The 13,011-nt window shown below is 31.5% G+C and overlaps 1 protein-coding gene and 1 long non-coding RNA gene across 2 annotated transcripts in view; one reads left to right on the top strand and one right to left on the bottom strand.

The window, feature by feature from the left end:
- The window catches only part of LOC126749381 (sortilin-related receptor-like), a 76,383-nt gene that overhangs the window by 28,450 nt on the left and 34,922 nt on the right, over positions 1-13,011 (top strand). The window contains 3 exon segments of the mRNA XM_050459049.1: positions 3,029-3,662; positions 11,396-11,580; positions 11,583-11,657. Coding sequence (XP_050315006.1) covers positions 3,029-3,662; positions 11,396-11,580; positions 11,583-11,657 — 894 coding nt within the window.
- LOC126749388 (uncharacterized) lies at positions 8,208-9,078 on the bottom strand. Its single transcript, XR_007665046.1, has 3 exons — positions 8,833-9,078; positions 8,457-8,766; positions 8,208-8,391 (listed from the first exon to the last, which is right to left on the bottom strand). It is a non-coding gene; the product is annotated as an uncharacterized LOC126749388 (long non-coding RNA).

Below are 13,011 nucleotides of genomic sequence, written 5' to 3'. Positions count from 1 at the left end.
CTTGCAAGATAACTTGAACGATTTACTTGAAGACGTATCTGTAGCAATACGGCGAGACATGTGGCTGCAACACGACGGAGCTCCTGCTCACTCTGCCCGAATCGTAAAGCAACATCTTGATACTACTTTTAATAATCGATGGATTGGAAGGGGAGGAACCATCCAATGGCCGCCGCGTTCGCCTGACCTGAACCTCTTAGACGTTTTTTTATGGGGATATTTTAAAGAACTTGTTTTTATCAATGAAAGCCAGACTGAAGCATATATAGGGTATATAGGGTTTTTTTAATTGCAAATGATCTCCTCTATCACCTCCTCTCGTTTGGACGTCTACTTTTGGGACACCCTGTATAAAGGAAAAATAGAATCGGTCCTAGGACTGACCCTTGTAGTAAAACTCTGACTGCGATTTTTTAAGTATGTTGCAAGCCAGGTATGTCCGACACCCCTTATTACATATTTAAGAGGTACTACTCTCAAGATTAACAAAAATCAAAAGCTTTTCTCAAATCACATGACAGTCCATAGGTGATTTTTTGGTTCAACTGGTTATGTGATGTCATATATAACTTTTTAAACTGCCATAGATGTGAACTTATTCTTTGTAAAGCTGAAATAACTTGTTTTCCATAATTTTTTCAAGAAGTTTCTCCATTAGTTTTGACATTTCTGGAATTAGTCAGCTAGGTCTGTAATTATTTATTTCTTGTTTGTCCCCTTCCTTATGCATGCTGTCTACTGGTTTCCATGGATTCTGCAAGATTTCTGTGGTCGGTTCATTTATAATAGGTACCTTATGCTTACTAATAACAGATTTCTGTTTCAGGATCCAGTTTCTTCAGTAAGCCTTTTTACCAGTTCTTTGTTATTGCAGAATTTTTAAAAATTTGGAGTATCTATTTGTGACTCTAATCTCCATGTTTTGGACATTATGATATTTCTGCCAACTGACCAAACTTTTGGCCTATTATGTTTGCGAGGCTCATGAAGGTTTTTTCCCGAATTGAATTTACTGCATTGCAGATGCCATTTTACAAGGCTATCAAATGTAGTGATTTTAGTGTCTTCAATTCTCTTTTCATTTGGATTTCACTTTCAGCCTTTCAGATTTTATTTAAGAGATGATATTTCTTTTGGGTTGTAATTTCTTGTTTCATAGCTTCAAGTTGTTTTAGGGTCCGTTAAGTTAGGCTGTTTTAAGCGAATTTTTCAGACAGGACATGTGGAAGTAAGAGATCTGGTAGCATTTGGAATTACCCTCACTTTATGAGCTTGGGCTGAAGTGCAGTCAAATTCAAAATCTATTTATTTACAGATTATAACTTATCTTAACTGTGCATAATATTTCCTAATTTTAAATGTGCAGAAATAAAACCGATTGAAATCATTGTGCTTTTTAGATTTAGATGTACGTTCCATAGTTTCCAATATTCTATTATCTTCTCTCTAACCCATTTTATCTAGTGCAGCATCCCTATCTTATCCATGTAGCCAATGTATAGTGCTTTAGTGAAATTAAGGAAACTTTAATATGAATTTTTCTTTTTTACCCTTAAATTTTTTTTAGTAAATAAGTCTACATTAATAAATTATGTATTCTTCGCAAACTTCTTCCTTGTTCTAATAGCTATTTTTTTGAACTTCTTTTTAATGACGCAGTTTATAAAATATACCGTAAATTGCGGTATACGTAGGATCCTAAAAACTCTAAAGATCTTTGTCCAATTTTTTTAAATGCCTTATCAGTTTTGTTTGTCTTGTTCTTTTTATGTCACGTATTGGGATCGTGTGCAATGTTTTGTAGTTCGGTTCTATTCTTGTGTTGTCTTGTTATCATCTTAAATCAAAATATTTAGTGAACATCCATTAAACCACTCTTTATATTATAAATTCGTTCGAGTATTGTCTTTCCTTATTGAACATTATTCGAAAAAATTAGTTCCAACTTTTTTATAGGTACTTCATATGTCCCACACCAACTCAAAATTCCATATTGACTATGAGAATATACAAATGAGTAAAGTACTTTAATTTGGTAAGGGTCTAATATTTGTTTAATGTGTTTATTACAGATTTAATTAACTTTAAATGAAATTAGTTAGGTGAGAATCTCTATTTACCAGTATTGACTTCTTTTAGAAATGACAAAAATGACATGGGCAGTTGAGGTAAAATTTCGGAATTAGGTGAATTTACATGCGTACCCATGTAGGGTTCTGTTGCGAAATATTATTAATTGAAATACTGCGCATTTATTAGTGAAACCGATCTTTTAATGATCAACTTTAAAATTTTCAGATATATCTTTTCGTCTTACTTTATCGTCTTTCTTAAAACATTCTTCGGTGTGAGGTTAGAACTTAGAATCACAGAACACAAATTTATTAATTTACTGCAATAATCTACGACAATGTACTAACAATAGTGTACGACATATCACCAATTGGACAAATGGAAATAAAACAATGTTTTTATTACCTTTATTATTTAATTTATTTATTTAAATACAATTAAAGGAACTGTTCCTTGAGGTAGGCCATATTCAAGTTTGGTTTCTTCACTTAAGCCATCATCTATTGGTAGTTCTTGTCTTTTATTAGAGAGATATGATTTTAAAATTTCAAGGCCTTTACCTCTGAATACCTCCAGTACTAGGTGCATTGTGCACAACAAAAACTATTGAGTGGGTGTACAAATTTATGGTTTTTGGGTATAAAAATTCTCTTGTGCATTATTAATATGGCAATTACTCGCGAGTGGCTGATACGACGGGAATGCAGAATATGGCAATTTAAAAAAATCACAATTTTAAGGCCACCTTGACTACTAAAAAACAATTACATTCGCGTTTACAAACGTGTGTCCATAATAATATTATAGAATTTTTGACCACCAAACGCATAGTTTTTAGGAAAATATTTAAACAAAAACTCAAATTTTGATACAATATCCGCCTTTAATAATTAATAATTTGTTTAAAAGTTGCTTAAAAATGCTTGATAATTTCACCAAAATGTTTTGATTTTAGGTTACCGTAAAATAGCAGAAGATCAATGCGTCGGCGGTTTCGAGCAGCACTATCTTCCCGACATTGTGCCTTGTCCCTTTAAAGAAGTGGACGATTTCCTCCTGTTCGCCCAAAGAGAGAACATTTCCAGGTACAATCTAATCACCGGAGTCTTGGAAACGTTACCGATCAAAAACCTGAAAAACGTTATCGCAATCGACTTCGATATGGAAAATAATTGCGTTTACTGGGCGGATATTAACTTGGACACGATAAACAGGCAGTGCTTCACCAACGGCAGTAAATTGGAAACGCTCGTTTCTAACGATTTGGCATCTATCGAGGGAATGGCTTACGATTGGATCTCGAAAACTCTCTATTTTGTCGACGGAATCCGTTCCAAGATCGAACTGATCAGAACGAACGTAAAACGTAACGGGAGGATGAGAAGGACTATTTTGGATAATAGAATTTTGAAGAAGCCCAGAGGTATTGCCGTGCATCCTTCCGCTGGATATATGTTTTGGACCGATTGGTCCGCGGAGAATCCTTCTGTAAATAGAGCGAATTTAGATGGTTCGAATGTGAAAGCTTTGTTTGGCAAGGATAAAGTGGAATGGCCTAATGGAATAACCGTGGACTACATTGCTAATAGGTAAGAGAAATTAGTGGTAACATTACAATTTAACAAGAAATGTCTTTGAATAAGGAATTTGTGAATGGAAGAAATCTATTTCAGTTCTGGTTTGTGGAAACTGACTTTTGGTTGAGTGCATTCAGTGCATCACTCATCATATTTCTTTTTTCATGTTTTCTTGTCCTTAATCCGCGAACTTAAGAAAGCTTCCCGATTTGGCCCGATTTTTTCTGACAGAAATATTTTGTCGCTTTTTATCTTATCAGAAAAATCTGGAATAAATGGTAAAATAAGAGTTGTCGTAAAAATTGGTTGCCACAATTTTATACGTGGATTATCAAACTCTTTAAAGCAATTTTCCAAAAATTCTTTGGGATAATTAATTTGTACTAAGATATTTTCAATAAAATCTTTTTCAGATTTTATTATATCTATGAAATATTAATATAATTATTTCTCTTAATAACGCTTTGCTAGGATACATTAATTTCCGCACCCATGCGGGCCAATCACGGCGCATTGTCTGTGATTGGCTCAGATAATTAAGGCGCGTATTTCGAATCTGATTATAAGAGGAACTATGGTATTTGAGAAAAATAAACATGCGGAACACTTTACTTACGTAAAGAAATTGTTTATTTTCAGAAAATGACGGATAATACTTTTGTTACACGATCTTATTAATGTTGCTTTTACTAAAATAGAATTTATCTCATTTCAGGCACTTAATGGATAGTTTTGAGTTAATTCTCAGGCTCTAAACTCCGCTCAATTAAAATTTACTATAAAAAATTGATAATTTTATTGAATAGTCTAAGAAGAACACATTTTGTTATGATTTTATCTACTAATCCATTATATTATTTAACATTTTCATTTTAAAATAAAAAAGTTTAGAAAGGTATTACTTAATTACGATATACCTATTACACTTTTTTGTCTCATGTGATCCATACATTAGATGCAATTGCATACTATGATATCTCTTTCAACAATGAAAAAAGACCAATATTTTTCAGTATCTGAGATTATTAAGTATGAATAAAACAACCGGATTATATTTGAATAAAGTAGGTTTATTCATAACACTGATGCAGAATATTTAATACCTATATTAAAACCTAATTTATTATATCAACTTCATCTATTAGGCAATCTACTAATATGCAGGGTGTTTCACTTTTTTGTAGCAGGACTTTAACAGTATTTAGAAAAATTAATTTTAAGGTAGGTTTCTCATATAAATATCGATCGTCAAACTTTTTGTTTCTGAGATACAGGGCGTCAAAGTTTCCCAATAAAAAAAGTTTTTATTTTTTAATATCCGAACTATCAAAGATATTGAATCAAAATTGGTTTAAACAATTCTAGGATGAAGGGTCATAATCGTAAATAATGTCATGTTTCTACGTTGGCCAGTGGCGGAGATATGACTAATTAATAATGTTAATGTGACTAAAAAAGTAGCACGCTACTGGATAAAGTCGATTAAACGATCATTTCTAAATAGTGCATTTAATTGTAAACAAAAATGCCCTCTTGATATTTTTCGTATTTGACTCCGTTTTCTCCTCAAATTGGGTTGTAAAAATCACTTAAGATTTGAAGATACATTTATTTCAACCGTCTAATAAATCGCAACATAGAATAATACCACAAATACTTATAACTTATTTATAACAAACAACAGATTACAAGAACACAACAAACAATTAACAAATTTAAAGAAGGTGTTTGAAATGTGAACCATTTTCTGCAATACATAATTCACATCGACGAATAACCGAACGTGAAATGTTATTTAAAAATGGTACTATTTCATTACAAGCAAATTCTAATTCTATTTATAAGGTCATCCCTTGTTGGAACAGGTGTCGCATACACTCTTTCTTTTAAAAATCCCCATACTGAAAAGTCTAAGGGGTTTAAGTCTGGGGATCGTGGAGGCCACGCTACTGGCCCTCCACGACCCATCCACCTTTCTGGATAATGGGTATCCAACCAGTTTCGCACAATTCTCCCATAATGCGCAGGACAACCGTCAAGCTGGAACCAACTCCGTCTCCTTAAATTTAAAGAAATATCTTCCCACATATTCGCATGCTCCCGTTCTAAAAATTCCAAGAAGGCTGCAGCATTTACCCGTGGTGGCAAAAAATATGGTCCAAAAAGTCGATTGTCATAAATACCAATCCAGACATTAACACTAAATTCATGCTAGAAGTTTCTTGGTCGAATTTCATGTGGATTTTCATGCGCCCAAATGTGCTGATTATGGAAATTGACCACTCCACGCCGAGTGAAGCACGACTCATCGCTTCACAACACGTTATTTAAAAAACCTGGAGTATTATTAGCTGCATTAAGAATACAACGACAAAATGCAGTTCTTTGTTCTTCATCTCCTGGTTGTAATCCCTGAACAGGCTGCAAACGATAAGGACGTCTATGATCCCGTCTTAACACTCGGTAAACACGGGAAGCTGAAATTCCTAAACCAGCGGAAACTCTTCTAATACTTGTTGTAGGAACTCTGTTGAACTCACGCAAAATTTGTTGCCTATTTCTCTCTATTCGAAAATTTACATTATTTTTATTTCCTCGTACATTGCCTAAACCATTCTCAATAATTTGTCGATGGACTCTTACAAATACAGAAGGATGTGGATGCCTTCTAATCGGATATCTGCGCATATATTCCCGGGCTGCTTCTGCGGAGTTTCCATTTGCAACCCCATAAATAAAGTGGATATCCGCTAACTCTTGATTTGAAAACATAAATGGCATTTTGACACAAAAACGATAAGAAGAAATAAAAAAATAACACTTTTTGAGAACGCAATTGCAATTTGACACGATAATACTAATATAACATTTACATTTTATGACACTGTTTTTATTTCATGGCACACTATTCAAATTATTAATATAAATAACATTTCACGTTCGGTTATTCGTCGATGCGAATTATGTATTGCAGAAAATGGTTCACATTTCGAACACCTTTAAATTTATTAATTGTTTGTTGTGTTCTTGTAATCTGTTGTTTGTTATAAATAAGTTATAAGTATTTGTGGTATTGTTCTATGTTGCGATTTATTAGACGGTTGAAATAAATTTATCTTCAAATCTTAAGTGATTTTTACAACCCAATTTGAGGAGAAAACGGAGTCAGATACGAAAAAATATCAAGAGGGCATTTTTGTTTACAATTAAATGCACTATTTAGAAATGATCGTTTAATCGACTTAATCCAGTGGCGTGCTACTTTTTTAGTCACATTAACATTATTAATTAGTCATATCTCCGCCACTGGCCAACGTATAAACATGACATTATTTACGATTATGACGACCCTTCATCCTAGAATTGTTTATACCAATTTTGATTTCAATATCTTTGATAGTTCGGATATTAAAAAATAAAAACTTTTTTTTTTGGGAAACTTTGACGCCCTGTATCTCAGAAACAAAAAGTTTGACGATCAATATTTATATGAGAAACCTACCTTAAAATTAATTTTTCTAAATACTGTTAAAGTCCTGCTACAAAAAAGTGTAACACCCTGTATAACATAGTTGCACAAAAGGGTTCTACTTCGAAAAGTTGCAAATAAATATGAAACACACACTAATATATTATTTAATTATAACAAAGGCAAAATTAAAATGAAAAAAATATATTTTATAAGTATCTTTCACCATAAGCCAACGAATTACATGAATACAAAATATAGCCAACACCACTTAGATATAATACCAGAACAGGGCACTCACAAAAGCAATGTCATGCAATAATAAAATAGTTATAAACATTTTGTTATTAATAAATTTATTTAGGTTTTTTGTTGGGATACTGCTGCTTTTCTATTTTTATCCTTTTACTCATCACCATTTCTTTTTGTTTTACTGTCTGCATAAAATTTTTAAAATCACCCAGAAATTTTTCTAAATCATGTTCACCCAATCCACCACCATAATTACGAATTTCAGAGCAAAACTGTTCTAGACAAATCTACAATTTTATACCGTACTATATTATAGAACTGCCAAATAAAATTATTGTTAAACTATATACCTCATGCTTTCTTTCAAAATCAATAATTGTCACATTCATTCTATTTTCAGTGTCGTCAAGAAAATGATTTACTTCATCCTCATAAACTGTCTTGCTTGTTGAAGGTTCATTGACATACAGATTATTATCTTCTTGCATTTCATCCATGAAACCTGAAACATATTCGGTCCTCTGCTCAAATAAAGCTACACCATGTATATGCTTACACATGACACTTTAAACAGTATATTCTGGACAATCACAATTATATTTATGTTTACATATTTTACACTTCTGACAATACATTGCCCTACAGTCCTCATCACAAACCTCATTATAATTTACACAATACAATTTATGATTATCACTAAACGACCTTACCTTACTTTGGAAATTGTACCTAAAATATTAAAGAATTAATTACATTTGTTTTATAATTTTTTAGTGTTGACTTTTTTAGTGAAGTACTTTTTCAGGTAATTCTGAAAATTAGTTTCCTCGTCTTCTTCTAATTGCCTAAAATAGTTCTCTTTCAGCTGTATACATTTTTGTGGATCAGTCTCCTTTAAAATTTTCCTAATTTCATGTTTCATTATCTGTCTGTTTTCCAACTTCTTGATTTTAGACCTTCCTTATATGTTCCAATTTTTCACTATATGCCAGATACAAAGTAATCTTCTTGGTTTATGTTCTACAAATAAGTGAAAAAATAACTAATGATCTATGATACTGTTTGATTATACAGTATACACATACCTGCATCCATAGCCATTATCCATGCATTGTAATATTTTGGATCGTCATCACTCATTATATATTCAGCTTGAACTGCTTCCCCTAATCTAGTTTTAAGTGCCCTAAAAAAAACCTCTTGAATTAATTGATCTAATCTGTTACTTAGTAAGAATGCCACTGGAAAACCTATATTTTGTTCATCTCTTATTAACACAATTGTCAAGTCCCAGTTTCTCCTATTTGTTCCATGTATGTCTTAATTTTTTTTCCATAATAGCATTCATATATCCAACTGTAAAATCATCTTCTTCTAATCCTGGATAAGTTTCTCCTAAAATACATTTAAACAACATTAACTTGTTAAGATAATACTAATATATAAAATTGCAATTCTAACCTATCTGTTTAAATAAAAATCCATGATTTTTTCCATCACTGTTCCATTCCTGAATTTTTAACACTATGGCTATCATATCATCACTGTCCCTTTTCTTGTCAATATTAAATTTTCGTATTAGGTACTCTAAATCTCCTCTTGTTATACAATTTTTCCTTTGTAGTTTATTTGCCGTCTATGCTTCTGGCCTCCTGAATAATTCTCTTATTTGAAACTCCTGCTGCTAATTTATCCACAATTATCTCCTGTTCCGGTTTTGGGTGTCTAGGGTGTCCTACGTGGGTTTCAAAAAATCTTACTCTAATCACTCCTGAAAAAAACCTCATATAAATCTTTTATTTTAATAATTATTAAGCAAATAAATACCTACCATCTACTAAAATTATTCTTGATAGACAAATTCAGTGCGAATGCTTCCTTTAGACTTTAAATTCCTTTGCAAACATGTACTGACATATCCTAAAACATGATTAATTATTAAAAAATTACCCGACTTAAATATTTATAAAACTAACTAGGTACCTTTTGAATCACTTGTATGACAATTATAGTAAATACATTTTTCTCCATTAGCAGATTTCTTTCTTCGGTGAACAGCATAATCTACCTCTCTGTTTTCTGGAGACCTCCAAACTTCAAACTCTGCCAAATTCCTAAAATTTAAAACAGATTCTTTAATATGTATATTATGAATACTATGAAAGTGTCTTATTAAAGAATCATAGGATGTAAACTTCTCTTTGTCCAGGCAAAGGGGGGCAAATAAAGGTGTTTGCTCTGTTTTTCACTCTGTATATTCCTATACAATGTTGAAGTAGAAGAAGATTACTTTCCACAATCTTCACGTATTAATTTATTATCCCTAAAAAAATATATACTGTTTAATAAAATTTCACAAATGTACTTAATTTTAAAAGCACTTATGTGTTTATATCTATACATAATAATAAAGGTGTTTAAATTAATGTAAATATAAAGTGGTGTTTTAAATTTACAATGGCAACAAGATAATATAAGTAATAATAATTACTCTTGGTCGCACAAATTGTAAATAAACAATAAAACGACTCAAAGCTGAAAATTGAAAGTGAGGTTAGCAAACCGCATCAACAGTCCCGACAAATGGGGTGCGCAAATTAATGTATCCCCGCTTTGCTTGGCTCTTTCTAATATTTTATGTGTATTATTATTTTTGTATGATGTCTGTAATCTTAAACATTTTGGTATTAAATCATGAATTTTGCATTTATATAAAAATGTATACTATTTTCACTGTGATATAGTTTAATATACATTTTTTCTAAATGTCTAAACATATCTAAACAATTAGGTCCATACCTTTGATTTAAGTAAAATCTGTATTGTTGTGACGAATTCATAGTGAGTTACTTATTTTATTGGGTATTACGTAACTTATAGTAAAAATTAATTTAGAAAATATTCACACGCTCACAAACTGAAAATCTATTTAAATATATCTGATATTGATAGATTTAAATCAACTCCACATAATAACATAAAATAGATGTTCCTTTAAGACCTAGAGTTAGTAGCATAAATTCAGCTACTCACCCTCTTGCAAAATATCTTAGTTTTAGGTTAATATAATTCTGATTCTTATATTAAAAATTTTCAACACTTTTTAGAAAAACTTTCTACAATTTCTTTTAACCGTCATGATCTATTTTGACGTTGTAAGTCTTTTTACTAATGTTCCAGTTGACAAAACTTGAAAAATAAATTAGAGAATGATAATATTTTAGCAGAACTCAAAAACACTAAGCGTTAGTACAATTTTAGAACTTTTAACCTATTGTGTAAAAACTACTTATTTCCAATATAATAATGAATTTTATCAACAAATCTTTGGGATGGCTATGACTTCTCCTCTTTCCCCAATTTTAAGTAATATATTTATGGAAAATTTTGAATCTGAAATTATTAATATATTTGATAAAAAACTTAAAATATGGTGGCGATATATTGATGATATTTTTTCAATATATCACCATAACAAAATAGAAATTTTTTAAATTACATTAACTCCAAAAGAATTACTATAAAATTTACTGTTGAAAAGGAGGCTGATGGTCAGCTTCATTTTCTTGATATTTTAATTAAAAAAGATTTACAACATTTTGAAACTAGAATTTTACCGTAACCAACTCATACTAATAGATATCTTAATTTTAATTCTAATCATACAATAATGGTAAAAAGTTTATATGATCGTGCAAACATTATTTGTAATAATCAATATTTAATAACTAAAAAAGATTTTATTAAAAATATCTTAGTACAAATTAATTATCCCAAAGAAGCATTTTTAAGAGTTTGATAATCCACCTTCAATTTTTACGACAAATCTTGCTTTTCCTTATATTACAAAAAACAATCAACAAGGGACATCAAAGTTAAAGAGGTGTTCATAAGAAAACTCATTGCTATTTCTTAACTTTGATGACAACAGATACTATTAACGTACTACGAGGATATGCTTACCACAAAAGAATTCTCTTAAATACCGAGAATCTCCTTGATGACAATTTTGCCTTTTTTCTAGAATCTATTGGGTAGACGCTCGTAAAGACTACATAGGCAGCTCCGATTTGCACGGAGACGGTTTCATGATAATAGTTTATGGTACCGACGTGGTTTCGCATCCTTTCGCGGTCGCGGTATTCAAAAGCAACATGTACTGGGACGACTGGAAGAAGAACGCGATTTACAGCAGCGACAAGGACGTTTACAAAGCATCAATGTGGTGGTCAAAGATTTGGGCGGCCTTATGGATTTGAAGGTGTACGCCCACGGGATTCAAATAGGTACGAATTTTGTATAATTAAGCATTTTATGTGGTATATTTTTTTATGCAGTTTTCATATTATAACTTGATACAGGAGAAGAAGTTAAATTTTCATTTTTATATCCCCATCTCAGTATGAGGATACATTGCAAGACCAGCCTGAAAACTCGCATCATCCTGATAATTCGTAATTAGTAACACCACGTTTTATGAGCGATCTGAGCTACTTGCAAGCGGTCAGAAATCTACATGGTTTAATATTGCACGAAAATTTAATGACGTATTCCTTGGGTCAAAATATTGAAGAAAATTCCTATAATAATCCCATGTCCGAAAATGCTTATAAAAGACAAAGAATACCAGAAAGAAAGTCGATTGATAGTCAAAATTTAAATACACTCCACCTTTAAGTTTTTATTATTGATATTATTGCATTTATGTAATCCTTTTCAGTAAATAAAATAATTGTTTGTTAAATGCTAGTAGATGCCCCATACCTGTATTGGAGTTTACAGTGACTTAACAGTTTAGTGAATTTTCATTTCAAATGAATTACAGTAACAGAGAAATGTGTGTTATGCATTTTGTGTATGTTAATTGCGAACGGCAAGAGAGTGCACTATTCACAGATGAAGCGAATTTCTCAAAAAGTGCACTTATGAATTATCACAATAATCACGTATGGTCCTACGTAAATCCGCATGGAATTATGAAAGTCGGCACCAGCAACAATTTTCGGTCAATGAATTTAACGGTATGAGTGAGAATTATTGGAGATAACTTGATTGGTCGATTTTTTTTACCAGAAAGATTAACTGGAAATGTTTATTGGCATTTTTTCTGAAGAAGAACTGCCTGCCTTATTAAAAGAGGTCCCTCTTAATCTAAGATATCGAATCTATTTTACGCACGATATAGCGAACTTTAGCTTAATTGCTCCAATATCCCAATCGCCACATAGGCCGATTTAAACTCATTAGCCTTTTTCCTCTGGGGTATTAGCTAATTGTTTTACAATTAGTTTATATACTACTCCAACTAAAAATGTTAAGAAATAGGATAGTGGCAAGTTGCGCAACATTTCGAAATACAGCAGGCATTTTTGAACGAATACGAAAATCAAAGAAGTTGGAGGGCAACACTTTCCACAACTTTAATAACCTCCTAGATGGGTTTTACGTCCTGTTAATCACTGTTCCCTTTTGTAAAAACCTGTGATTTTATAAGAATTTAATTGAATAAATAAAAATGGTTGTTTTCAATGTTGTATTTAAAAACTCAAAATGTAATACGTGCATGGCATGTAATCAGTGACATTAAAACAATCAAAAAATTTAAATTTAGCATCTTAGAACACACTCTCACGAGATGTG

The sequence above is a fragment of the Anthonomus grandis genome (assembly GCF_022605725.1).
Source record: "Anthonomus grandis grandis chromosome 1 unlocalized genomic scaffold, icAntGran1.3 Chromosome32, whole genome shotgun sequence".
In the NCBI taxonomy this organism is placed as follows: domain Eukaryota; kingdom Metazoa; phylum Arthropoda; class Insecta; order Coleoptera; family Curculionidae; genus Anthonomus; species Anthonomus grandis.
This window is presented reverse-complemented; position numbering and strand designations above follow the sequence as displayed.